General features: G+C 43.1%; 1 protein-coding gene across 6 annotated transcripts in view; it reads left to right on the top strand.

Annotated features, from left to right (window-relative positions):
• Positions 1 to 26,687, top strand: part of MYLK (myosin light chain kinase) — a 181,778-nt gene that overhangs the window by 55,879 nt on the left and 99,212 nt on the right. For 4 of the 6 annotated variants that reach the window (XM_082235051.1, XM_082235052.1, XM_082235049.1 and 1 more), the window contains 5 exons: positions 15,027 to 15,234; positions 16,963 to 17,011; positions 19,861 to 20,026; positions 21,023 to 21,188; positions 25,766 to 25,802. In XM_082235051.1, coding sequence (XP_082091177.1) covers positions 15,027 to 15,234; positions 16,963 to 17,011; positions 19,861 to 20,026; positions 21,023 to 21,188; positions 25,766 to 25,802 — 626 coding nt within the window. Of the gene's footprint in view, positions 1 to 15,026; positions 15,235 to 16,962; positions 17,012 to 19,860; positions 20,027 to 21,022; positions 21,189 to 23,385; positions 23,420 to 23,817; positions 23,941 to 25,765; positions 25,803 to 26,687 lie in introns of those variants that run through there. The other 2 variants (XM_082235054.1, XM_082235053.1) reach the window with 2 other exon arrangements.

Genomic DNA, 26,687 nt, shown 5'->3' with positions numbered 1-26,687 from the left:
CGTGAGTACTGGACTGAATTTACCATGCTGATTCACAGATTGGGGTGGGATTTATCGGCAGCACCCATTCAGATGCTATTTGAAGAAGGTCTTTCTTCAGCTGTGAAAGACGAGCTGGCCAGGAGCCCCAGGGCGGTGTCTATGGATCAGCTGACCAAATCTGCGCTGACCATTGGAGCGCGCCAGGAGGCAAGAGCCTTGGAGAGGCGGGAAGGGAGAGGGGAACGTTGGAAGGAGTTACGCATTCCAGACATTCCTGAGCCAGCTTTCCCGCCGGCAGAGCCGATGGAAATCGGAACAGCCCGCGCGCGCGCAGTTTCAAAGCCCAGTGAGGGGGCGAAGAAGGAGGGAAAGGGAGCCCGGAAATGCTATCTCTGCCAACAGCCAGGCCACTTTGCCAGAGTCTGCCCCCAGAGGAAGGAATGGCAAGGGATGGTGGGAGCTGTTGAGGGGGGAGAGCAGGGAGAAACGGAGCAGGTAAAAGCCAACGCCTGGTTGCCACCGTCAGGGCACTGCAGCCAGGCCAAAGAGCAGTGAAAGTGCCCGTGCCAGAAGCTCCTCGACCTGCTATAGTGATTGAAGTGTCGCTAGAGCTGCAAAATGGACACCCCCTAAAAATAAAGGCGCTGTTGGACTCAGGCAGCTCCTGCAATTTTATGAGCAAGGAGTTTGCTGCTGAACACCAGATACAGACTATCCCTTTAAGCAACCCCCTGCAGGTGACCACGATCGATGGCAGGGAACTGTTGGGAGGAGGAGTCAGCTTGCAGACCGTCCCAATGATAATGAGGGTGGCAAGGCACACAGAACTGATAGCGTTTAATGTGGCCACCTTGGGAGGCGCTCCCATTATTTTGGGAATGAGCTGGCTAGCCCTACATGATCCGCTGGTGGGCTGGCATCAAAGAGTGGTTTCCTTCGGTTCCGCACATTGCTTAGAACACTGCAGGGGGGAAAAGGGGTCAGCAGGGGCCCAAGCCACCCTGGCAGGGACTGAAGTAATGGAGAAGGGGAAGGTGCCACCACAGTATGCTGATCTCAGCGACGTGTTCAGCGAGAAGGAAGCTGACCAACTACCCCCGCATAGGCCCTTTGATTGCCAGATCAATTTACTCCCTGGAGCACAGCTTCCTGTAGGCAAGTTGTATGCCATGTCAGACAGGGAAATGCAGGAGTTGCGAGCGTTCATTGACAAGAACCTGAAGAGAGGCTTCATCAGAGAGTCCAAGGCAGCGGGGGGTAGCCCAGTGTTTTTTGTGGATAAAAAAAACACGGACAAGCCTAGGCTGGTATGTGACTTTCGGCGCCTAAATGCAGTGACAGAGCCGGCGGCTTTTCCTATGCCCAGGATTGATGATATTTTGACCAGGGTGCGAAAAGGAAAGATTTTTACAAAGCTGGACCTAAGGGGGGCGTACAACCTGATACGTATAAGGAAAGGGGATGAATGGAAGACCACCATGTTCACCCCTTTGGGGGCATTTGAATACCTCGTTATGCCTTTTGGATTACAAACAGGCTCCGCGTGTTTTCAAGCCTTCATGAACCACGTACTGGGGCCTTTGCTCTACAAGAATTGCGTGGCCTTCTTAGATGACGTGTTGGTGTATTCGGAGAATGAGGAGCAACATGTGAGAGACGTCAGAGAAGTGTTGAGCAGGCTGCAAGCCAACAGACTGTGGGTGAAACTGGAGAAGTGTCAGTTTCATACCAAGGAGGTGGAATTCCTGGGGTACCGCTTGTCAGACAAGGGGTTGGCCATGGACCCCGGCAAGGTTCAAGCGGTGCTGGAATGGAAAACACCCAAGACCAAGAAGGATGTGCAGAGGTTCCTAGGGTTTGGAAACTTTTATCGTAAGTTCATCCGAAACTTCGCCCACCTGACGGCGCCCATCACGGACTGTCTCAGCAGCAAAAAGAAGTTTGTTTGGACGGGGGAGGCGGAGCGAGCGTTTGAGGAACTGAAAAGGGCCTTCGCCTCTGATGAACAACTTCTACATGTGGATTTACAAAAAAAGCTGAGGGTCGAAACAGACGCTTCTGACAGAGCCATAGGGGCGGTGCTTCTTCTGCAGCCGGGGAAGGAGGGGTCAGAGTGGCGACCGTGTGCCTTCTTTTCGCGAAAGCTGAACAAATCTGAGAGGAACTACACGGTGTACGACCGGGAACTTCTTGCGATTCATGAGGCCTTCCGGAGATGGAGGCACCTACTAATTGGTGCACAACAGAAGGTGCAAGTGTGCACGGACCATAAGAATCTAGAGTATTGGAGAACTGCGCGAGTGCTCAACCAACGGCAGTTGAGATGGGCCCAGGAGTTCTCCAAATTTAACTTTGAGATTTGTTACGTACCAGGCCCGGAGAACGTTAGGGCGGACGCTCTCTCACGCAAACCTGAATATTTGGAGGGAGAGGGTGCACCCGAAGAGACCCATGTCATTCCTGAGGACCGCTGGGTGTGTGGGGCGGCATTGGTGGGGCAAAGGGAACTGGTAGAGGGAACGGTGCAGGATGAATACGCCCAGGACAAACTCAGGGGTCTCAGGAGGGAGGGAGACAAACCCGGGGGTTTTGAGGAGAGAAATGGGGCGTTGTACTACAAGGGAGCGTTATACATACCTGAAGGGGAATTGAGGGAAAAGGTACTCAAGCAACTGCACGATAGCCCCACAGCAGGGCATTTTGGGCAACACAAAACCATGTGGCTGGTTACCAGGGAATTCTGGTGGCCCAAGGTCAGGGAAGATGTGCGGGAATATGTGAGAGGGTGTGACCGATGCCAACGAGCCAAGGGGGAGAGGCGGGCACCGGCAGGTTTATTAGAACCACTACCCACGCCGGAAAGGCCATGGGAGGCAGTGGCAATAGATTTCATGACTGATCTGCCCAGGTCCAAAGGGAAAACAGCCATTATGGTTGTGGTAGACCTGTTAACCAAGATGGCCCACTTTATAGCCTGCTCACATGCGGTCACAGCGGAAGAAACCGCTAAATTGTTTGTGGAAAATGTGTTTAGGCTGCATGGCGCCCCCTTGAGGGTGGTTTCTGACCGAGGGAAACAATTTACTTCCAGGTTCTGGAGGAAGCTCATGAGCTTATTGCATGTAGAGGTGAATTTCTCTACTGCCCGTCATCCAGAAACCAACGGGCAGGCGGAAAGAGCTAATGGTGTCCTCCAGCAATATTTGAGGTGTTATGTGAATGACAGAGAGAATGATTGGGTGGAGAAGCTGGCGTTGGCAGAATTTGCCTACAACAATGCAGAGAACGTGTCCACGGGGATGAGCCCTTTTTTGGCTAATCACGGGTGTCATCCCCGAGCCTTCCCGGGGGGGAGGGGGAGAACTGGAGCGTTCCAGCCGCAGAACAGTTCGTTGAAGAAATGGAAGCGATCCATCGCCAGCTCCAACTTAATTTAAACAGGGCGAAGGAGGAATATAAGAGGCAGGCAGACAAAACCAGAAGGGAAGGGGAAAGCATTAGGGTGGGGGACCAGGTGTGGCTGTCCACCCAAGGGTTACCATTTAAAGGAGGTTGTAAGAAGTTAAGACCCAAAAGACTGGGCCCATTTGAAGTCACGCAACAGGTCAACCCAGTGGCTTTCAGACTCCGGTTACCGAACCACATGAAGTTGCACCCAGTGTTCCACAGATCGTTGCTGTCACCGTATATAGGGGACAGAGAGGGGAGGGTCAATAGGGGACCAGCTATGGAGGAAAAAGAACACAGCTACCATGTAGCGGAGATTCTCGATTCCAGGTGGAAGGGAGAGCAAGTAGAGTATTTGGTAATGTGGGAAGGGGAGCCGGAGTCGGAAAACACCTGGGTCAGGGCAGAGGATGTAGATGACGAGGTTTTGATTGAAACTTTTCATCAGAGATTCCCTCGTAAACCCCAGCCAGTGGCGAGGTTCCGGAGGGAATACTTCGCCACCACCGACGAAGAAGAAGAGTTGGAGGGGTTCTCTGATTCCGAGGTGGAGGAGGATTCAGCGAGTCGGAACGAAGACCGATGGAGGGAAATGTTCGAGACGTCGGAAGATGAAGAGGATTCTTTTCGGGGTTTCAGCTCCTCACCGCCCAGAGGAGAGAGTAGGGGCGGGGGAGAAGGGGGCCCTGGAGGGGAGGTGGATGTCAGGGAACTGACATCAGAGGAAAGGGAGGTGGTAGGGCTCCCAGAGACTGGGAGAGAGTCAGCAGCTAAAGCAGGGACAAGGAGGGGGAGCGAGGGGTCTCTGGAGGAGGATCTCAGTAATGCTGAGAGAGACGCAGCAGCCCAGGCAGGAAACAGCAGGGGAGAGAAAGGGGTGAGAGACACTTCCAGCGAAAATAGCGGGGAGGTGTCAGAAGCAACTGCAGGGAGACCCATGCTTCGCCGGAAGCTGCCACGTCGTGAGTCCAGGAGACGCGTTTCCGTTAAGGAACTTCTTTGCTGGAAGCGCTTCCGCAGGCAGCCACTGTCAGACTCTACTAGTGACTAGAGCAGACATGTCTGAGGAGCTCTGTCACACACAGAGGTTTGTGGGGCCGCACAAACTCTGAAGGGGCACAATTTTAAGCACAAGCAGCTAATCATCCCCTGACACCAATGTATTATATTTTTATTGTATTTGTATGCAACCAATTGCCATCCGTTGTAATTATGAAAATAGCTGACTGTAAAGCAGCCAGGGAAGGAAAGTTGGAGGAAGTAGGAAGTAGAAAATTTAAGTGTGGAGGAAGGAGTGGCCAAAGCGAATGCATCTGTGGTAGGGTCAGCTGCTGAGCCAAGTAAAGAAGGCAAGAAAAGAAAGGTTAGAGGTGATGAAAGCCTAAGGAAGGTGTTGGATGAGATGATGTTGGCAATGGAAAGTGGGATTGTGTACCTGGAAGACAATATAGAGAACAATGGAGCAAAGCTAATTGCGAACAGGAAAAGGATGTCAGAACTAAATATGACATAATAGGCATCACTGAAACCTGGTGGGATAAGTCCCACGATTGGAATGTAATAATGGGGGGATACAATCTATTTCAGAGAAACAGACCAGACAAGAAAGGAGGAGGAGTGGCGTTATATGTCAGGGATGTGTATACCTGTGAAGAGATCCAAGATTTAGAACCTCAAAGCCAAAGTGAGAGCATTTGGGTCAAAATTAAGGGAGAGAAGAATAACAGAGACCTCATTGTGGGAGTTTACTATAGATCCCCAAGCCAAACGGAGGACATAGATGATGCCTTCCTGGAACAGATGGCCAAGCATGCAAAAGGAAGGGAGATAGTAGTAATGGGGGACTTCAATTACCCGGATATTTGTTGGACGTCAAACTCAGCCAAGAGCATAAGGTCAAACAGATTCCTCACTGGCCTTGCAGACAACTTCATTGTCCAGAAAGTGGGAGAAGCAACAAGAGGAACAGCCATTTTAGATCTGGTCCTAACCAATGTTGATGACCTGGTTAGTGGGGTAGATGTGGAAGGATCATTAGGCGCGAGTGATCATGCTCTTCTGAAGTTTACTATACAGCGGAAAGGAGCAGCCAAGCATACTAGGACTCAATTTCTTGACTTTAAGAAAGCCGACTTCATAAAACTTAGGGAAGTGCTGGGTGAGATCCCATGGACAGCAATACTTAAAGGAAAGGGAGTTCATGATGGCTGGGAGTTTGTTAAGAGGGAGATAGTAAAAGCACAACGACAGGCAATACCAATGAGACGGAAACATGGAAGGTGCCTAAAGAAGCCAGGGTGGCTATCTAAAGAACTTTTAACTGAATTAAGATTAAAAAAGGATGTGTACAAAAAATGGAAAAGGGGGGAAACCACCAAAGAGGAATTCAAACAAATAGCCAGCACGTGTAGACACAAAGTCAGAAAAGCTAAAGCACAGAATGAACTCAGGCTTGCTAGAGAGGTTAAAAGCAACAAAAAAGGCTTCTATGGGTATGTTCGTAGCAAAAGGAAGAACAAAGAAACTGTGGGGTCACTCAGAGGAGAAGATGGTGAAATGCAAACAGGGGACACAGAAAGGGCTGAACTACTCAATGCCTTCTTTGCCTCAGTCTTCTCCGATAAAGGAAACAATGCCCCACCTGAAGAATTTGGAGCAAATGATTCAGCAAAGGAAACACAGCCCAGAATAACTAAGGAGATAGTACAAGAATATTTGGCTAGTTTAGATGTATTCAAGTCTCCAGGGCCAGATGAACTGCATCCAAGAGTATTAAAAGAACTGGCAGATGTGATCTCAGAACCACTGGCAGTCATCTTTGAGAATTCCTGGAGAACAGGCGAAGTCCCGGCAGACTGGAGGAGGGCAAATGTTGTCCCTATTTTCAAAAAGGGGAAAAGAGAGGACCCAAATAATTACCGCCCAGTCAGTCTGACATCAATACCAGGGAAGATTCTGGAGCAGATCATTAAGCAAACAGTCTGTGAGCACCTAGAAAGGAATACTGTGATCACCAATAGTCAGCATGGATTTCTGAAAAATAAGTCATGTCAGACTAACCTGATCTCGTTTTTTGACAGAATTACAAGCCTGGTAGATGAAGGGAACGCAGTGGATGTAGCCTACCTTGATTTCAGCAAGGCATTTGACAAGGTGCCCCATGATATTCTTGTAAAGAAGCTGGTAAAATGCGGTCTTGACTATGCTACCACTCAGTGGATTTGTAACTGGCTGACTGACCGAACCCAAAGGGTGCTCATCAATGGTTCCTCTTCATCCTGGAGAAGAGTGACTAGTGGGATGCCACAGGGTTCTGTCTTGGGCCCGGTCTTATTCAACATCTTTATCAACGACTTGGATGATGGACTCAAGGGCATCCTGATCAAATTTGCAGATGACACCAAACTGGGAGGGGTGGCTAACACCCCAGAGGACAGGATCACACTTCAAAACGACCTTGACAGATTAGAGAACTGGGCAAAAACAAACAAGATGAATTTTAACAGGGAGAAATGTAAAGTATTGCACTTGGGCAAAAAAAATGAGAGGCACAAATACAAGATGGGTGACACCTGGCTTGAGAGCAGTACATGTGAAAAGGATCTAGGAGTCTTGGTTGACCACAAACTTGACATGAGCCAACAGTGTGATGCGGCAGCTAAAAAAGCCAATGCAATTCTGGGCTGCATCAATAGGAGTATAGCATCTAGATCAAGGGAAGTAATAGTGCCACTGTATTCTGCTCTGGTCAGACCACACCTGGAGTACTGTGTCCAGTTCTGGGCACCACAATTCAAGAGGGACACTGACAAACTGGAACGTGTCCAGAGGAGGGCAACCAAAATGGTCAAAGGCCTGGAAACGATGCCTTATGAGGAACGGCTAAGGGAGCTGGGCATGTTTAGCCTGCAGAAGAGGAGGTTAAGGGGTGATATGATAGCCATGTTCAAATATATAAAAGGATGTCACATAGAGGAGGGAGAAAGGTTGTTTTCTGCTGCTCCAGAGAAGCGGACACGGAGCAATGGATCCAAACTACAAGAAAGAAGATTCCACCTAAACATTAGGAAGAACTTCCTGACAGTAAGAGCTGTTCGACAGTGGAATTTGCTGCCAAGGAGTGTGGTGGAGTCTCCTTCTTTAGAGGTCTTTAAGCAGAGGCTTGACAACCATATGTCAGGAGTGCTCTGATGGTGTTTCCTGCTTGGCAGGGGGTTGGACTCGATGGCCCTTGTGGTCTCTTCCAACTCTATGATTCTATGATTCTATGATTCTATGAACTAGCACTTGCTTGGAGACTTGAGCTTTGCCGATCATCATAGCTATGTTTTCTTGTACATACTTACCATTTGTTAAGAATCTCTTTCTAATTGCTGGATAATATAAGAGAATCTGGATTGCACCAATTCCAAATCTCCAGCTAACTCCATTGTAATAATGATCCTATGCATACATTTTCCGGAACATTTTTGCTATCTCCTTTATTTGTGAGGACAGAAAAGTACTATAGTTCTAAAATGTTGTTTTGTCTTAGGACAAACAATTCAAAGCATGTGCAGCCACTTTTAATAGAATACTGAAATAGATGTTTTTGCTGTGTTCAGATTAATGTGCCATGGTGACTAATGGTAGAATCAACTTCTGTGCAAGAGCCCTACCAGTTTCTTGTAAAGAAACCTGGTAAACAATAAGATGATTGTCAACAATATGATTTGCAGCTGCTGTCTGCTTTTCTGCTAACAGACCATGTCTTTTGTAGATAGCTCATAAATACTTCACTGTTGGGAGTACTATAAATGCTGGCTTAGTTGGAGCTTCTCCACTCATCCTTGGAGTAATTTTTGTATTTATTGGAAAAGCCACAGCTTCCACAGTGGTGGTTCATTGCTTTGGCTTCAGGGGCTTTCCAAATGGACCTATTTTTCCTCTGCTGCCATTCTCCTGCATTTTGTCAGTTCATTCATCTGTTACCTTAGTTAATGATGTGGAGTTTCTGTTACTTTATATGAGATGAGAGTGAAAAGCCATGAGGTGAGAGCATAGGATGTTCCCTTCACATTAAGTTACTTGAATAAGGTACTGCAGTAGATGGGCCAGGTAAAATAGAGCACGAGGGGACCAGTAATTAAGATTATAAAAGTCATTTGAGGCTATCCCAGAGAGTTTGTCTTGTCTTTGTTTCCTGCAGTGGAAATAGCCAGACTCCCTGTGGGTAGACTAAGGTTTTTAGCAGAGGGCTTTTCTGGGTAATACATTGTCCCTAAGCATATTTCAGAGCAATTATGTTTTGATAAGTACACAAATTGTGACCTGGCCTGACTAGCCTTCCTGATTGCCATTGAAGACTATGGTTTTTGTCCTATTGTATGATCAGGCCAGGAGCAACAAGAGGCAGAGCGTTCTTGATGGCTGGTTTTCCTTCCTTTGAAAATCAGTTGCATTTTTAGATAGTGGTTGAAAACTTTTTAAAATATATGATCTGTGGGTTTTTTAAAAAAATAATACTTAAGGCCCATGGTTTTAAAATCTAAATTGTTAAAAATATTGTTTATGAGTTATGATTGAGATGAAATGCCCTCCTACTTTGCTGCTCCACCTGTGGGCGGTGAAATGGGAGACATCCCTCCACAAACAGCTGCCATTTGTTCCTCTAAAGGTTCATCAGGGTGACACTACATGATGTGTGGTGTTTCTGTTAGAAAGATTTCTGTGTACCCATGTCATCATTCAGGGGCTGGGTGGGTTGGGTGAGATAGTGGCTGCCAGGAAGAATTGTGGTGGCAAAGGTATGCCTCCTGAGCACGTTCTTTCAGGTTTCAGACAAACAACCCCTAAACATGGGTGTTCCAAATAGCCATTGTGGCTAATAGATCTGTTTTCCATGAATGTTACTAGCCTATGGACTCATTACCTAAAATAGATGGATAAATCAATGCAGCAAAATTTACTTCCATTTGCAATGAAAGGGAAACAGAGCTAAGAGTTCCATGGGATGAAGTCCTAAAGCACACAGTTAAAGATGAGGTAGAGTCAGGCTACTTAGATACAGTGTTGACTAATAATTCAATAATGTTCTGATTTTGAGGGATTTTGTTAAAGACATTGCTGAAATTTTTCCTCTGCTACTTTGGATTGCTTGGGGGAAGATCTCAGTAGTGGCATTCTTCAAATGTGAACTCCCAGAGCAGTGATTTATTAGCACTGCTTACATATGGAATAAGAAACTTAAGCAATGCCAGATGTTGAGTCAAAATATGACAGCTTATGCTGCAAGCTGAAGCATGCATTTGATCCTCTCTCTTTCAATGCATGGATGATTTTGAATGAGATAGAGTTAATTCTCCTTTTGAGTTGAATGATGATGTTAATCTAAGCCACCTAGGATTCTAGACCAGGCATTGTTAAACACTGGGAGCCATGCTAGAACATAGGTAAATAGCCTCTTACCATATTTTGTTGCTATCAAGCATGCCGTGATTTTATCGTGTGCCATTTCTGGTGTCATACTGAATCTGGAATTTGATTGAAAACTTTAATGGATACTTAAGACTCATTGATGACAGTGCGTGTTTGCAATAATTTGTGTGGTTTCCAAACATTGAGCAATGAACATAACTATTGAATGAAGACATTTATTATTTTGTAAGAAGAGCCCTAGGTGTTACTAGTCTCAATTGGGCAAGTTTTCAGATTCATGGGTTAAGGTAGGAAATCCCAAGAACTGAAAACCACAATAGGTTAGAGGCAATTCACGTATCATCGGGTACACTGTCTCTAAAGATTAACTTTATATCCATGGTGGATTTCTTTATTTATCATTATTAATATGTAGCTTCATAAAAAATATAAGCAGCTTACACAAAATGATACAAGATATTCATTAAAATTCCAATAAAAGCCGACCTTAAAAGGGTTGACAACTGAACGTTTTAGTGTAACCATGTGATTATAAAGTCAGCATTGCAAGCAAGACAAAAACTCTCATGCACTTGGGGATATATAATTTGTAAAGCTTTGCAAACTCATTCTTGATTAGAGCTTGAGAAGGGTAATAAAAAGGATCATGGTGTTCAGAATGGAAGAAACTCACCTTCTTATGACATTGCATGTTGTACTGGTAATGGTACAGCATGTCTTGTTACTCTTCATTGGGCTTCTGAGCAGAAATTTACTGCAGGAGTTCAAGGTCTATGTCATTTAAATAGGTCTTGAAATATTGTAACTAGCTTATATGTGTTTAGCCTACTTCTGGTTTCAGGTTAGACCAGAAACAGTTTGTTGTGGATGTGGGTTGAAAATATATCAAGATTCTTCCATTATCTGAGTCTGTACAAACCAAGGCATTGGTGCTGTCATTTATTGAAGAAGAAAGAACAGTTGCAAAATATTCAGAGAAAGCCCTAGTAGCTTTTTGAGGGGACTTTTTAATGTTCTGTGGAACTTTCACTCAAGTTTACAATGCTCACTGAATTCAGGGCCAATTCAGACATTACGTGGCTGGCTGGATGTTCTACATATCCACAATGTGTTTCCTGCTGAACACCTTAATACCAAAAAGGATATGAGTATCTGTAAACCTATTAATATTACAGTGGTACCTCAGGTTAAGTACTTAATTCGTTCCGGAGGTCCGTTCTTAACCTGAAACTGTTCTTAACCTGAAGCACCACTTTAGCTAATGGGGCCTCCTGCTGCTGCTGCGCCGCTGAAGCACGATTTCTGATCTCATCCTCAAGCAAAGTTCTTAACCTGAAGCACTATTTCTGGGTTATTGGAGTCTGTAACCTGAAGCGTATGTAACCCGAGGTACCACTGTACTACAATTTATTAAGGTCCCTGAAATATACTCAGAGTCGCAAAGTGATTTCATGCTCTTTATTCAGCTCATAGTGGTGAGGAGGAATGAAAGAATGTCCCCTCAAAGTATCTGCTTTATATACATTATTTACACAATGGGCTGCACATGATTGGTTAATTCTGGAATTCTACTGTAAGCCAATCAGGTTGTGGATTCACTTATATCTGGAGCATGGTTGGGTGGTTCCTGCCAACCAATCAGACTGCTGCATTGTTTTTGGACCAATCAGACTGCTGCAGTTTGGATCCTATTCAACTCAGTACATAACAGTCCCAGAGCAGGATACAACAGTTAAAACACAAGAGTCCATAAAATTGGGATGCTGCAGTTGGCTATAACTCAGTGCCTGTCACATATGCATTATGTGTTCACACACATAGGGCCTTACCCCACTTACTAGTGGAGACAGGTTAGACAATCAGCATGCAATGTGAATTGGTCCTTACTTGGAAGTAAGCTGCATTTCAATCTTTGTTCCTTTCTTTTGGGTGAAAGCAATCCTCCACCCCTTTACTCTTAGGAATCTGTAGGGCCTGTGTAAGGAGTAGACAGGGCTATAAATAAGGGCTATAGCCTTAAGCTGCAGAGCATTAGATAAGTGGATAAGTCCTCACCCATTGTGGATGTGTTATTAAATGCAGATGTTTCTGCAGAGCCTGAAAGAGTTACCAGAAAAATTAATTTTTTATTTATAGAAAAACCTGCTGCAGTTCTGGAATTGGTCCACCATCAGCATCAAACTGAGGTAACTGGCAGCTTGTTTTAGAATCGCCAGACATTTTTATGGCAGGAATACATCTTTTCAGTGCAGGGGTTAGTTCCATATGAAATGTGTTTCAAACTCTAGCTTGAAATGTAAATCCTCACAAACAGAATAATTCACCACTTGCTGCTTCTCCTTATTCTCCCCCCCCCCCCAAGTACTGTGTCAACTGATGAAGATGCAAGGCAATGTGGGCTAACGAAGCTCACAAAAGTGAAGCCCTTTGTTCATCAATCAGCCTCTCTCTCTGATTTTCTTAGGAAGAACTCTCTCATCCTTTTGGATGCATGTGCCCCTCCTGCTGTTCTTCCTCAAATTGGAGGCTTGATGTTTGCAAAATAAAAACACATGGAAAAAATTGAAATGTAGCTTATGTATGAGGGAGAGCCAAAAGATGGTCAAAGGAGCCTATGAAACTAACCGTAAGTGAAGAATTGGATAGGAATGACATAGTATGGTCCAATTGGAGCTAAGGGAAATTAGAGTGATACGTTCTATCATGAGGGAAAACTAATAATTTGGAATAGCATCCAGAAGGAGAAAGGCACATTACTTTGTGGCCTGTGTTATTTGAAATTGGACTGGATGATAGGAAGAGATTATAATATTTTCCAGGGAGGAATCTACCATCTATTTGTTTTGTTAAATCAATTCCTTCTCCTGCAAGCACTTCTGACATTGGTGCCCGCGTTTATCCAAACCTCTCACTGCTTTTGACAGACTGTAATCTAGAGAATATGCTTGGATCTGCTTTATTGTGACATTATTAGATTAATACCAATGGCAGTGCCAGAGAAACCTGAGTTATGCCTTAGTTCATTCAGTCTGCTGTTAACTGCCACTTCAAAAAATCTTTAGTTTTCGTTTATTTTACACCAGATGATGATAAACTGCATGATTGCTTTTGTGAACATCAGGAAGCTAAGTTTCTCATTAGTAAATTAGCAGAGTAGAGGACAGTGATTCTTAAATTCTGGGTTGTTACTTTCTAGTGGATTACCAGATCTTTGTAGGTCAGCTCCACCCTTCCTATGGTGTGAGGAATGTTTGCCAGTCTTCACAAAGATTATTGTTATAGTATAGTATTTCCCCCTAGTTGCAGAAGGAAATAGCTAAGACGGCAGCTGGACATTGTATTGTTATGCTTGTCCTTGGAGTTTAACATTCTGTGGAAACTTCTCCATGAGGATCACTGCTCATGCTGCAAATGTACTGCATCCTCATTTACAGATGCATTCCCATGTTAGCTGTTTTCTACCATGGACAGCCCTAAACCCTTTTTTTGACTCCTCCTTCCAGTTGATTTTGTATGTGCTTTTCAGTTTTCTTTACAATAAATGAAATTAAAACACACACAACATATTTGTGGGGAACAACATATTGTTAATTGGTGTTGGTCTTTGTTACTTTGTGAGAACTTTGTAACTGCCAAGGACACCACCTGGTGGATAATTTTTTTATCCTGTTTATGTCGTAGCTCAAAATAACTGTGTAAATGCATTCAGTGCGATGGACTATATGTGAAAAGTTTATATCATTTCCTGGACTACATGTGATAAGCTTGTATCATTTCCCAGGCTAAATCCACTGGTTGAAGAATTGCTTGATAAAATGCCATGATGACCCATTGGCACTGGTCAATAGGTCAGTAGGTAACTTTGCATGGTCTTGCTGGTGACAGTTCCACATCTTCACATTTCTGCAGTTTAGAAATTGAATAGCAACATGCAGGAGGAAAAGCGCATTAAAAACCAGATGTTCCATTAACTTCCAGCCTTACTGATTGCTTAACTAAATTTACAGTTTTCAGCTCTAGTTAAGAATGTTAGGCACTCCTCTTGATTTATTCTGTTGGAACGAAATATATGGTCCAATGAATATTTGAAATTCGGAATGTTGACATTCGGAATGTAAATGTTGGATTTATTATTTTGTATAAAATACTTATGTACTGTCTTGTATCCTATTTGGATTTTAAGGAAGGGTAACACTCAAAATGTATATCATAATATGGACTGAAATAAAACAGAAAATAAAGCTCATTCAAGGCAGAAATAGAAATAACAACAATTTTTAAATGTCTGAATGAATCAACATGTTTTTTGCTTCGTGCAAAACAAAATGTAAATCAAGCACTCTCTTTAAGGAGGGCATTCTGTAACTAGAGTGCAACCGCTGAAAAAGTCTTCTCCTTTGTGACTGAGTAATGTAGCTTAGATAAAGGCAATACCTGGGGAAGACCCTCAGCAGAAGATCTTAATTCATAGACAGGTTGGTATGGAAATAGGTGCTTCTTCAGGTGTTTGCCCCCCAGAATTGGGAGAAATAGCTACTTTTGGATATTCGTGAAATTCATTTTGGGTAAAGTTCAGCTTTTATGTGTGATAAAATGTTAACCAAATTTTGCACACACACAGTGTTACGCATGCACACTAAACACTCAAAAAACACAACCAGGTCTATTTTGCCATGGGTGGTATTTGACCCTTTCTAAAGAGGCTGATGAACATTGCTTCTTCTAAATGCCTCTCATAGTGAATGCATCTGATAATGAGGCCTGCAAATGTCATGCTACAATAAATCTGTTAGTCTAGACAGCCGTTTGACAGTAGAATATGGTCTAATAATTTTGGCTCATGATTGTGCTTCTCAGAATTTCTCATTTCTGGCTTTAAAATTTCAAAAGACAGAAAAAAAGCTTTGTCTGGGTAGCTGCCTGCTGGAGCAACACTGCTAGTTTTAACAGCTTGATGCACCCAATAGTTTCGTTTCTTTTTCTTCAGGTTTTTGCCATTTGGCTCAAAACAGTTTGTATGTGTTTAACAGATATGGCTTTAGAAAATACTTTCCACTGGCTTATGAAGTGTTCTGCATTTCTTCCAGATAAAGTCACCTTCTGTGTTTGTTTCTCTCTCCCACCCCCCCTTCTCACTCTCCCCACACCATCCCCAATCTTCCTGCACCCAATCTTTCTAGGTCAGAGGCATCCCAGAACCCCAAGTCACATGGTACAAGAATGGGCAACTTCTGACAGAGGGAGAGCGCTGTGTAGTGGATCGTAGCATTCGAGGGCTTTTCAGCTTAATTATAAAAGGGGTGCAGGAGGAAGATGGTGGGCCATACACGTGTGAGGCCCGGAATGCTGGTGGTGTTCGTCAGGTGACAGTAGAATTAACAGTGGAAGGTAAGGGTCTTTCCATTCTGTTGCATGTTATGTATAGCATGCTTTACCCTGGTAGCAAATGAAGGGAGAAGTAGATTGAAAATAAGCAGGAAAAGCTTATAAAAATGATAAGGCTTTTAGTAAGGCAGAAAATGAAACGCTGGCTATTCCTGTGCCTTCCCCTCCAAGAAGAATGAGAGCATAGTCACCAAAGCGAAAGTCATTTCCACATTGATAGTATCAGGTCTCTGCAATGGCTACCACTAAGAACAGAGCTTGTGGAATGCTGGGGATCCACTTTAAGGCTATGTTTAGCTGCTGTGAGTGCAGATGACCCCAGTTCCTAATGGTGTGGCCTTCTGTTGAGTAGCAGGACTGGATGATTGGCCTGATCCTCTTCCTCCTCCAGTCTGGCCTGTTTCAGCAGGATCTGTTTTGCTTTTCTTTGCAAATATTTATAACACTAATACTAAGGTTTCTGTACATGTTTTGTGTGTGGCTTATTTGTGTGATAATAAACCATCCAGATGCAGCACCTTAGAGTGTTCAAAGTGGTTCATGCTGATTATCTCAGTAATTCTTAACAATAACCCTATCAGGTAGCTCAGTGTTATTATCATGATATTATCATGATATTTTCAGGTCTTCTTGAGGGGGCAATGAGGGGGAGTGTGGGCATATGCTAACTATCATTGGCTTCTCCACTGCATGCCTGTGATAAGCTTGCAAGCCTTTGCACATTGGAGGGTGAATGCTTTACTCATGGAGGCTCTCCACGTAATTTAGAACCCCGGAGATACTATAGAGAATGCAGAACTAACTGGTACATCTCTGCCCTGCCCCACATCAGGTGAGAAGGAGGCCTGGGTAAGGCTGTAGTGGCTTGCCTATGGCTTCCTGGTGAGATCACCTAGTGCAGGTGAGATTTGAGCTGCAGGCATTCACAGCTCATTCTTTACCACTGTGCTTTTTTATTTATTTTGTGCTTGAATAAGAAGATATTATTATTTATGAAAGCTTCTTTTGCTCAGGCTTCCTAGGTCAGTTCATACTACAGTACTGTTCTGCCAAAAAAGGGGGGGGGGCGTATTTACCATTTAGTTATGTTGGCTTGGGATAATCCTGCCCATGTCCAGTAGATGGTGCTAAACATACAGTTAATAATACATTCCTCATATCTTGACTCTTGTATAAAACATTTTTTTGTCTTTATGGAGAGAAATAAAAGGTGACAAATTTAGATAGGTGAGCTTAAGTCAAACTGGACTACTTTTGGAAGTAAATATAAATGCACTATTGAAAAGTAATTAGTAATTTTTAGAAATGGCAATGGACATTTCACAGCTTGTTGAAGTTATCACTTCATATATGTGGAGAAATTATAGTGAAGAGTAAGACAGCTTTTTGTTTTGTATATGGGACTCAGTTTTGGACTCCTGTTTCGTTGGATGAAAAGCACACCACACCAAATGGCTCATCCGTTACTACCGTTGTGGCTTCTCCACCTCTAGAGTGATATATAAACAGCAAAACACACATACATGCAAGACATGGAACTTAAATGCTTCCCCCATTTGCCGCAGAGGGAAAACATATTGCCACCTTGTATCATATATTTTACTAGAAATTGATGGAAGGATGGCTTTTAAATTTTTAATTTTCTATAGCCAGCGTCCCTAAATCTGAAAGAGATTGCAGCCCTGATTAGTATTTTTATTGTATTTCTTTCCTTCTATTTTCTGCTTCCAGGATCTGTTTTGAAGAAGTACAGTCTGCCTTCTGGTGCCAAAAGTTCTGGGTAAGAATTCCAGTGGTTTTCACATTTCTAGAGCAGAAGAATACTGATAGCTTTTGGAATATGCACACATTTTGAAATACTTCCCCCTCCACACTTCCTTGAGCAACATTGACCCTTGCTATTAGCAATATCAATTTTGCTCAAAACATTCCTTGCAACTAGGACAGACTTACAGAAAATTGCTGTACATTTACCAGCCCCTTGAGGCTTCTCAGCTAACTGATTGTCCCTTTTGTTCTCTCTTTCCACCTGTCTACCTTTAATGTAAAAAGTAGTGTGTGGTTGTGGGGGTGGGGGGGCAGGCAATAGCATCATGTCTCTCCGCAAACTGCTGTGGGCATGAGAGGAATGTGTGTGTGTGTGTGTGTGCGCGCACGCCAGTGAACACTTTCCTCCTGTGGCTAATAGCAGTTTCAGGGGTGATTTTTCCCACTTTTCCCACATGCTGTGCTCCTGAGCAATGTATTAAGTGTATTGTTGCTGAGTCTAAGTAGCCCACTATTCTTTTCTTTCTTCAAGTTAAAAGTGAAGGCAAGGCAAGTGAGGCTCAAAGCAATTGTTTTTCAACTCATGTGATTTCTGAGACCATCTATATTTCTAGTTGCCTACAAAAATCTTCACCATGACCTTATTTTATTCAGAATTATCAAGTTGCCCCCAAATTGTCGTCTTTACATTGATGTGACTGCTCCTTGGGCTGAGGCCATATGTGGTTTTTCTTAGTGTTCTGATACGTTGTGGAAGCAGAAAGAGATGGGCACAACTTGTTGGCTTATGGGTAAGCTGTTGTGTGAAATGCACATGGCCCAAGAACGTTTGTTTCGTTTGCTTGCCTGAAAACCACAACTTCAACTTCATCACCCTGCTAATGCGTGGTTGTGTATTTGCTGTTGAAATAGGCCTTGACAATAGTAATTTGCATGGGTTTGGGTCATGCTATAGTATTGGCTCATATTTCAAGGCTGTTTATGAATGAGAGCGACCAGCTCAGTTGACTTGGTATTGATGATTTCATCAATGAAGTAGCTTGTTCCTTGAGTATGAGCAGAGATGGGCCAACACTATAAAGATTTTTTAATGCTTGTCATTTAACTCTGCACCTTAAATGTAGCAGCAGGTGGCTGGAAGGCCAATTCCAGCTTTTGATTTAGAGTTGCTTTTGTAAACGGCTGAATTTTCAGAAATGCAGGTTCTATGAATTTTCATTCTTAAATCTTGGGGGGCTGGGGCGGAATTTAAAAGTTATGGTGTAAAACAAACCTCAGTCATCAACTAGGTGTCCTCAAATCACACGATTCTTCACCTTGTTGCTTTTTTTTTGTTTTTTTTTTAAAGAGGGTGTCTCTTGGCTTTTAAGATTTGGAGGAATTACTAGTAGATCACTTGGCTGCACCAGTTGACTGGGTCACTCTGTAGGCAAAAGGGCGACATATCCCACATTTCTGATGTGCCAGGATTTCAAATTGATTCTAAAATCCAGCCAAGCCAAAGAGTGAAAGAGGCATGGCACCTGCCATTGCTACAGAATAAATTCCATGTATGCCTGCACCATAGCTTGCCATTGAACTCCTTTGTAGGTGCCTGTGTTAAATTTTTACAGAAAGTATGCATGCAAGCTTTGCTGCCTCATAGAACTTCCATTGTGGTTCTTGATGCTGAAGGACTGGCCCATCTCTGTTCTAAATGCACTTGTTTATATGCTCTGCAAAACAATGATTGGATTTTCTGCAAAACTATGTCTGACTTGGGCCCCTTTGTAAAGAGTATGACTACCTGCTTTTGGATGAATTGGCCAGAGGCATCCAAATTGTTACAGAAGTCCAGTTAAGTTAGGGTGCTATTTATTAGAGAGTTAGGGGGTCTGTATTAGTTCCTTTAGTTCCTATTTTATTCTAAACAAAGTTGGACAGTTTCTTAGATAACTGAAGGAGAATGTTGAGAAGATCACCCAGTTTTGCTGGAGGATTGTTACAGAAAGATAGACATTTTTATCAGATTTTGGATAGTGGTGATTCTGCTACGTAGTGGAATATTCATGGACATCTGTCCAGCAAGAGAACGTCTATTGTATGTGGCAATTAGACTGTTCTTTGTTACTTATGAACCACCAGAGCTGTCAAAGAGCATGCTTGTATGTGTTGTGTGCATATTAAATGAAGGCATCTGGCAAAATGGTGTTCCATTTTGGGAGGAACCTATGGCAATGATCATTATGTGAGCAGCTACCCTGCATTCCTTTTTTAAGGACACTCGTGACCTATCAATCAGCATTGGTCCATACTTTTGCATATATCCAGTTGTTTACTTTATATTTTGTACGTAGGTATGGATAAAGTGCAAAATGCAATTTCTGATTGTGTCTGGTCTGAAGGGAATTAATATACAAAATGTGGTACATGTTCCTTTCAAGTAGTCAAAAGGGGTGGCTGGCAAAAGTCAAGCCTCTGCTTCCTAGTATTTTCATATGACATATGCCCTCTTCAAACTTGATGAGAGGTACATGCATTATGTAACTGTACCTTAGAATTTTTTTTAAAGTGCAAATAGGTTCTCAAAAAGGACACCATATTGTCTACCGCAGGGGTGGGGAACAAGTGCCCCTGCAGCTATTACTGAACTCAACTCCCACCATCCTCAGCCATCATGGCCAATGCTTAGAAATGATGGAAATTGTACTTTAACAACATTGGGGGCCACAGGTTCCCTACCCCAGTCTACTGCCTTCATTGTTTTGATCACCTGAACACTGTTCCTAAAACACATTTAAGTAGCACAATTTAAGAAGTAGCAATCTCTTTAAATAAAGCTATAGTAATTACTGAGCTCTGATAATATTGTTTCCTTTCCAGTGGTAGAGTTACTGTTCCATCGGTAGAGCAACGACCAAGCATCTGGGGCGAATGCCCACCCAAGTTTGCTACAAAACCCAATCGGGTTATAGTGCGAGAGGGACAGACTGGTAAATTCTCCTGTAAGATAACTGGACGACCTCAGCCTCAAGTCACTTGGTTTAAGGTACAATTATCTGAGAGGATTTCCAAATTCACCTCTCCTAAAAGGAATGTAACCCAAAGCCTTGTTTATTTGAACTTGTGTACTTTGAAGTATCTTTAGCCACAGTTTTTCTTGGCCAGATTTTAAGTTTTCAACCTGACCATGAAAACTTAGTTTCCTCAATCTTATTCCCCTGTGAGAATAAATTATGGGGATACATGTCAGAGCACTCCCATGATAAATTATTCAAGTAAGCACACTGAAAGACATGGAAAACTTGCAGTGGAAGTATGTTCTGTAACCTTGTACACAAAATTAAGTTGAGATATCTTGGGGAAAGTATTGCAATAACATTTTAATTAATCATAAATTTATAAACCTTTACATACTGAGAACTCAGAAATGGCAACTATACTGCAAAATGCATGATGGAATTCAACATTGCAATCTTTCAGTCAGTGCAAGCATTTTTGCTTGCCACACGGAACAATCTCACATCTCCCCTTGTGTGTTGTTCTGTGAGCTCTTCTGACCTTCCAGAGGAGATTTGGGGGAGGACGGGGGGGGGGAGCCCCATTGTGCTAGTGGGAGTCCTTGTACTGGCTTCTGCTAGCATACCTGGTTAGTTGAATTCAGACCATTGTAATTGAGACTGAATTTACCGTAGTTTGCAAACTATTTTGCAAGGGCTAGGTTTTCAGGCTGTGGCAAATATGTCTTTTGACTGAAGAATTCACAAAGTTCTGGTTTTGGGTTATGGCAACTGAGCCTTAAAATGTCCATATTCTGAGTGTGTCTTATCCGTGGTGTAAATCAGATTATCTGGAATGCCTGAGGTCTGGTCACTTGGGAGTATTCTAGTAGTATATAAACATGCCACAGAGAGCAATGGGCTGAATTGTAAAAGCAGAAAAATAGCAAAGGATGAGGTGTTAATCTGCCAGGCATTGATTCCCACCCCCTCTACTATTAATGATTGTATCTGTACACCTTTGGTATTTTTCATGATGCATGCAGGGTGAAATTCAGGTGCAGAAAAGTGATCGTTTCAACATGTTTGAGAAAGCAGGCATCCAGTTTTTGGAGATCCAGAATGCTCAGCTGGTCGATGCTGGAATTTACACTTGCACTGTGATGAATAGTGCTGGGAAGGCTTCTGTGTCTGCAGAGCTCATGGTTCAAGGTATGGTTAAAATAGACTAAAAGGGAAAGAATGCAGGCATGCCAGCTAAAAGTTTTCCGAGAGTTGAGCCAATTCCTCCCCATCAGTCCTCTTCTCCCTCCTCCTCCTCCTGCTTTCTTGAATGACATTTAAAATGAGGTCCACACTTACAGTTCAGCATTTAGATTTTTTAGGAAAGCCTTGTATTTTAATCTAGCAGAAATGAGCTGCTGAAAGATCCAGCCTTTTTACTCTTCGTTTATTCATCTTGGAAATCCTGAATGCACTTAATTACAGCAAGTGAAAATTATATTTATTTTAATTGAAATTTTGGCCCCATGTGTGTGTTTCTTTCTTTCCCCCACCTCTAAATAAACTGGAAAGCTAAACAAGCATGTTATTTTCTAGAAGCTTCACTAGCTTCTCATACCTAAGAATTGATAGCTTTAGTGAAGGTATAGAGGGAGGAGGGGGAGGTTTCTATTCTGCCAGTTCTCAAAGGACTTCCCAGGCAGCATGCATGCTTCTCACCATTTTTATCCTCACAGTGACTAGCTTCAATAATGAGTGGGGATATGAATCCAAGTCCTTTGTAACACTCTTAACCATTACACAACCAGTAACCCCATGTGTTTAACAGGTGGCTGTGGAAAAAAGTACAACAGGAGAATGGTGTTCTGCATGTTGTAATTCTGCCTGGTGTTCTGGCTGTATGAGAATTTGGGTCCAGGTATTACCAGCCCATTTCCAATACTTCCATTCACTACACAACTCTGAAACTGGTGTCTGTGTGTTCAGCTACCCTGGCTATCTTTCTCTTCTATTTCTAAATACTGGTTGGCTTCCCACTTTCAGAGGGTTGTTGTTAAAGTCATTCAGACCCCCTAGACTTTGATTACAAAGAGAGCATTATATATTTAGCATACTTGTCTTTATCAACTCATTTTACAACTTCAAGCCCTCATTTGTAGTCCTTTTCATTACCCCACAGAATCAGATAATAACATAAACTGTTACACAATTGGAATTATTGTTATTTTAAGTAAAACCATGTAGACCTCTTGTATAGATAAGCTCTTTCCAAGCTTCCCCCCCCCCAACCTTATTTTTCCACTGGGAAGGGGAGTAAATGGCCTCTTAAGTTGATTGGATCATAAAGTGCTGCTTCATCTGTAGCGACAGCTGAGTGTTTTCAAAGCTTCTCTGCATTATCTGATCATCTTTCAGCTATAGTGAGATTCTCTTGTTCTTTCTTCCTCTCTCTCCAAAAAAATAATTCCACAGTAATATTTTTTTCTAGACTGGGATGCACCCAAAGATGCTGTAGATCTTTTTGGATCTGGGACATTTGAAGAAATTCCCCCCTCCCCTCATTATGTAGTGTTGTTGTTGTCTAGTACATTTATTTGCTGTTTACTACATAAAATGTCTCAAAGTGAATTAAAGTTGCAATAAACATGCAGATACAAAGATTTGAAACAACATAAAAAGAATTAAGCAACGTTATTTACTAAAAGTACTCCTGCCCTACCCTACCCTACTAAAAGGTGAACACTAAAACAGGCTAGGGTACCATAATGCCATATGAGCCCAATTAAGAATCAATGCCTGGATAAACTGGAATGCCTTTACCTGGCACCCAAATGTTGATAATGATGGCACCAGGCACACTTCCCTGGGGAGAGCATTCCATAGCTGGGGAGCCACCACTGAAAAGGCCTCTTCTTGTGTTGCCTTCCTTTGCTCTGTTTCTGAGTTCTTGTTTATTCCCTTGACGAATATTGAATTAAATGATGGGGGATCAGAAAACCTATTAAACTCAACACCACATGTGGTTGTATTCTGGGAATGTCAGATTCTGCTCCATTATCCCTTAGCTTAGATGCTTTAGAATTACAGTATACAGCTGCCTAAGGTACACACACTTCCTGTGGATATTTTATATATTTATTGCATTGATAAACCTACCTTTTCTCCAAGGAGCTCAAGGTGGTGTACATGGTTCTCCCCTCTCCTCATTTAATCTGCACAGCAACCCTGTAAGGTCACAGTTAGGCTGAGAGGCAGTGACTGGCCAAGGTCACCCATTACTGAGTAGGGATTTGAACCCTGGTCTCTGAGGTCTAACCACTACACCACACTGTCCCTGATCCCAACTGAGCACTGTAATTTAATGGGGGGGGGGCTTTTGTTCTTCTTGTATACCCAAAACTTGTTGTGTGAGGTTTGCAGCATGAGGCAGAAAGGCCTAGGTAAGCGGTTGGTCAGGTTTTCCTGAGGGCACACCCAGCAGTAGCCTTTTGCTTTCTGGAGCACAGGATTTAAAATGTGACCTGGTTTCAAAATGGTTTGTGGTTATTCAACAGCACCTATATAATCTTGTCTCTGAATTTTCTGGAAAACACAGTTGCAGCCAAGGCCAGTCCCAAGTTTGAGTGGAGGGCCCCTTCTCTGTCAGTAGGCCCTGCTGGGCTTAGCTGGCTACAGTGGCAGCACTGCAAGCAGTGGGCCTAGTTTCATCATTTAACTGTCCCACAGTGCCCCAGAGCAATGCTTCTTCATGGGCACAGGGGGAAATGACAAATGTGGCTAGATCCTGTCACCTGGTGGTACAGAACAGAAAATGAAATTAAGAGGGTAGAGTGCAGGCATATGCTGTGGGCTCAAGTAGCGCCCTGAGGAGGCCAGATGCTGATGCTGATCCTAGCCAGAGCAGCAGGAAAAGATGAATTCCTGCTTAGGTCTTGTGGTCTGAAGGCAGGATACCAGTCAAGTAAGTGACAATTAATTAAAATGTGAAACAGAAAGCGGCAAGAAGCCAGCTTCATCCCTGTTTGAGGTAGGGATGAAAACACCAAAATATTCATATTGTGACCATAAAAGGCGTTGAATCGTGGTCATGTTAGAGGCAGTGAGTTTGTGCTTTTCAAATCTAATCAAAACCAAGAAAGCAATTCATGGCCACAGGGGATAAAACTTGAGGATGGAAGTCAGCACTCAAGCAAAGGGCAGTATACAGGCATAAACCTACACCAGCGCATATGAAATGACATTCCTCCTCTCAGTAGTTAATGTTGCACATAGCTACATTTCTGCAAAGGTCCACTGCAGTGGGGGTGGGATGTTTCTCAGCAATGTTTCTAAGTTTCAGTTGGTGATCTCTTGCTGAGTCAAGGATAATTGCGTCTGTGATATTGTATGCAATTTGGATATGGCTGTCATTCAAAACCTCATTTTAAATATGCCCAGAAACCATTTTCCACAACTGTTTAAAAACTAAAGAATGAAAAAAGACTTAGTTTGGGATGGTGATAAATCCCACCAGTATTTAAATTGAACACTTGGCTTCTAGATGTGAAAGAGATGTTTTCTTTTTTCTACATCACTGTGCACTCATTCTGGAAATAGAACAGGAGAGGCGCTGAAGATATCTCCAGTCTGATTGTTATGAGCCCTGAGGAAATGCCTTGGAGAAGCTGGTCAAACCAGGACGAGGGGTGGGATGAGCTCAAGCAGTTAGAGGCTGATGATCCCAGGAGGGGTGGGGTGGGGGAGACCCAGTGAGCCTGGATGGGCTGTGTCAGGACCGGCAAGGTATCAGAGTAGTCAAGGGAGGTCATGGCAGGTGGTGAGTCTGAGCATTGACCTGTCACCAGGCTGGCCCACAACAGCTCAACCTGAAGCCCCTGCTCTGCCTCCTGCATTGCTGAGCTTTCCTCTCTACTTCCAGGCCTTCAGAGTTGACATCAGGTGACAAGTCTGGATCCTAGCCAGGACTGTCTCCACCTCCACAAGAGGTGCCCAGCCCACAAGAAGGACGTTTCATTTGCTTGCCAAGCCCAAATATGCTTTCTCACCCTTTATAATGGGAACCCAGAAGGATGTGTCAACTGTTGGATCAATGTTATAGCTTGCTTAGCTATGACTTATACCTGCGGTGCCTTTAATGCTTCTCTTGCCTTTGTATGGTACTGATTTGAGCACCCAAGTTGTTGTTGTTATTATTTATTATTATTATTATTATTATTATTATTATTATTATTATTATTATTATTATTTTATTTTATGATTTTCAGTTATATACATTTCAATTGTTTCACAGTCATTTTAACATTTCAAAACTCTACTTCCTTCTTCCTCTTTCTGCAGTTCCTTAAATTTATTTTTTATCATTTCCTGAATATTCTAAATTAATTTATTATTTTATTCATCTACTTTAATTATATACTCTTATGAAACTGCAGTTTATTACAATAATCCTGCCAATGTCCTTAGCCCTGAAATAAATCATTTGTATATGGCCTTTCTGAAAGTCCCAGTCTAACAAGGGTTTAATCTCCAGGGGCTTTTTTCCTCCCAGTCCCAGAAATAATTTGGTTGCGGTCACCTTATCATTTAAGATAGGCAGGCAAATATTTGTGTGGCTGGAAGTGAATTGTGTTCTGCTGACTCAGGGACAAGTGAATATAATGTAGGGCCACCATGAATTCTCAGTAATATCAGATCTTGTGTCTTGAAAACAAACTGTAACATATATCCTCTCCTTAACATTCCAATATCATATTTTTATAATATCTTTTAATGCTTCATCATTTCAGGTTCTATTAAGAAAGACGTGCACACTCATCCTCCTTGGTATGTTGTTCAATTCCCTCTACCCACATTTTGATTTTATCCTTTTAAGAAAATAAACAGTAACCTATCTTTGTATGCCACAAGTCTTTTGCATTGTTGAGTCCATATAGCCTAAAAATGGTTTACAAATTCCATAGGATCCCTCTTCTAATCTGGATATTCCACATGTGAGGAAGAGAATTTGGAGATAAATGCTTAATGGGGCTTCTGCTTCGATTTGTGTAGGTTCCTTATGCAATGTAGAATCCTGATTTTCCAAGGTTCTGAGTCTCATGTGGGGACCCAACCTAAGTACAGGAGGCTCCCTTCTTCAGACAGTCACCCTTCATGGAGGGTGATGGAAGGAGGGGTGGAACTAGCATGCTCCTCCCCACAGTCCTCACCTCTCAGGTGGACTATCCTATACTAGAAGAATGCCTGAATAAGGCTAGGATTTTCTATGGTGGGCTTCCTGACTCCTTGTGGATGCAGGTCATATAAGAAGTTTAGTGGAACCACAAGGGGTAGGGCTCTTTGGGTGGAATTTGCTCTGCCTGGCCTCCCTGCATCTGCCTGAATGTGTTTTGATATGAAATGCAAAGATACTGTGTTGGGTGCCCAGGGTTCAATCCCATGGATGCTACTCCCAAGGTAAGGAGAGCAGAGAGAAAAGCAGGGAAGCTCCCTTTGTTCCTAACCACAGTGAGAGGGCTGGACTGTTTGTTGGAAGACTGACCAGCCACAGCTGCAGTATGATGTTGGAGGCCAAGGATCTGTGCAGCCATGAAGGCTTGGATTGTCAGTCTTCCAACAAGCAGCACCACAGTGAGTTGATGCCTCTTGGGGCCTGCAAGAGGCTGATAACTCACTGTGAGTATATGGCACATACTTTAAAAGTCAGGGTAG

This window comes from Podarcis vaucheri, assembly GCF_965113315.1.
Source record: "Podarcis vaucheri genome assembly, chromosome: 1".
In the NCBI taxonomy this organism is placed as follows: Eukaryota; Metazoa; Chordata; class Lepidosauria; order Squamata; family Lacertidae; genus Podarcis; species Podarcis vaucheri.
This window is presented reverse-complemented; position numbering and strand designations above follow the sequence as displayed.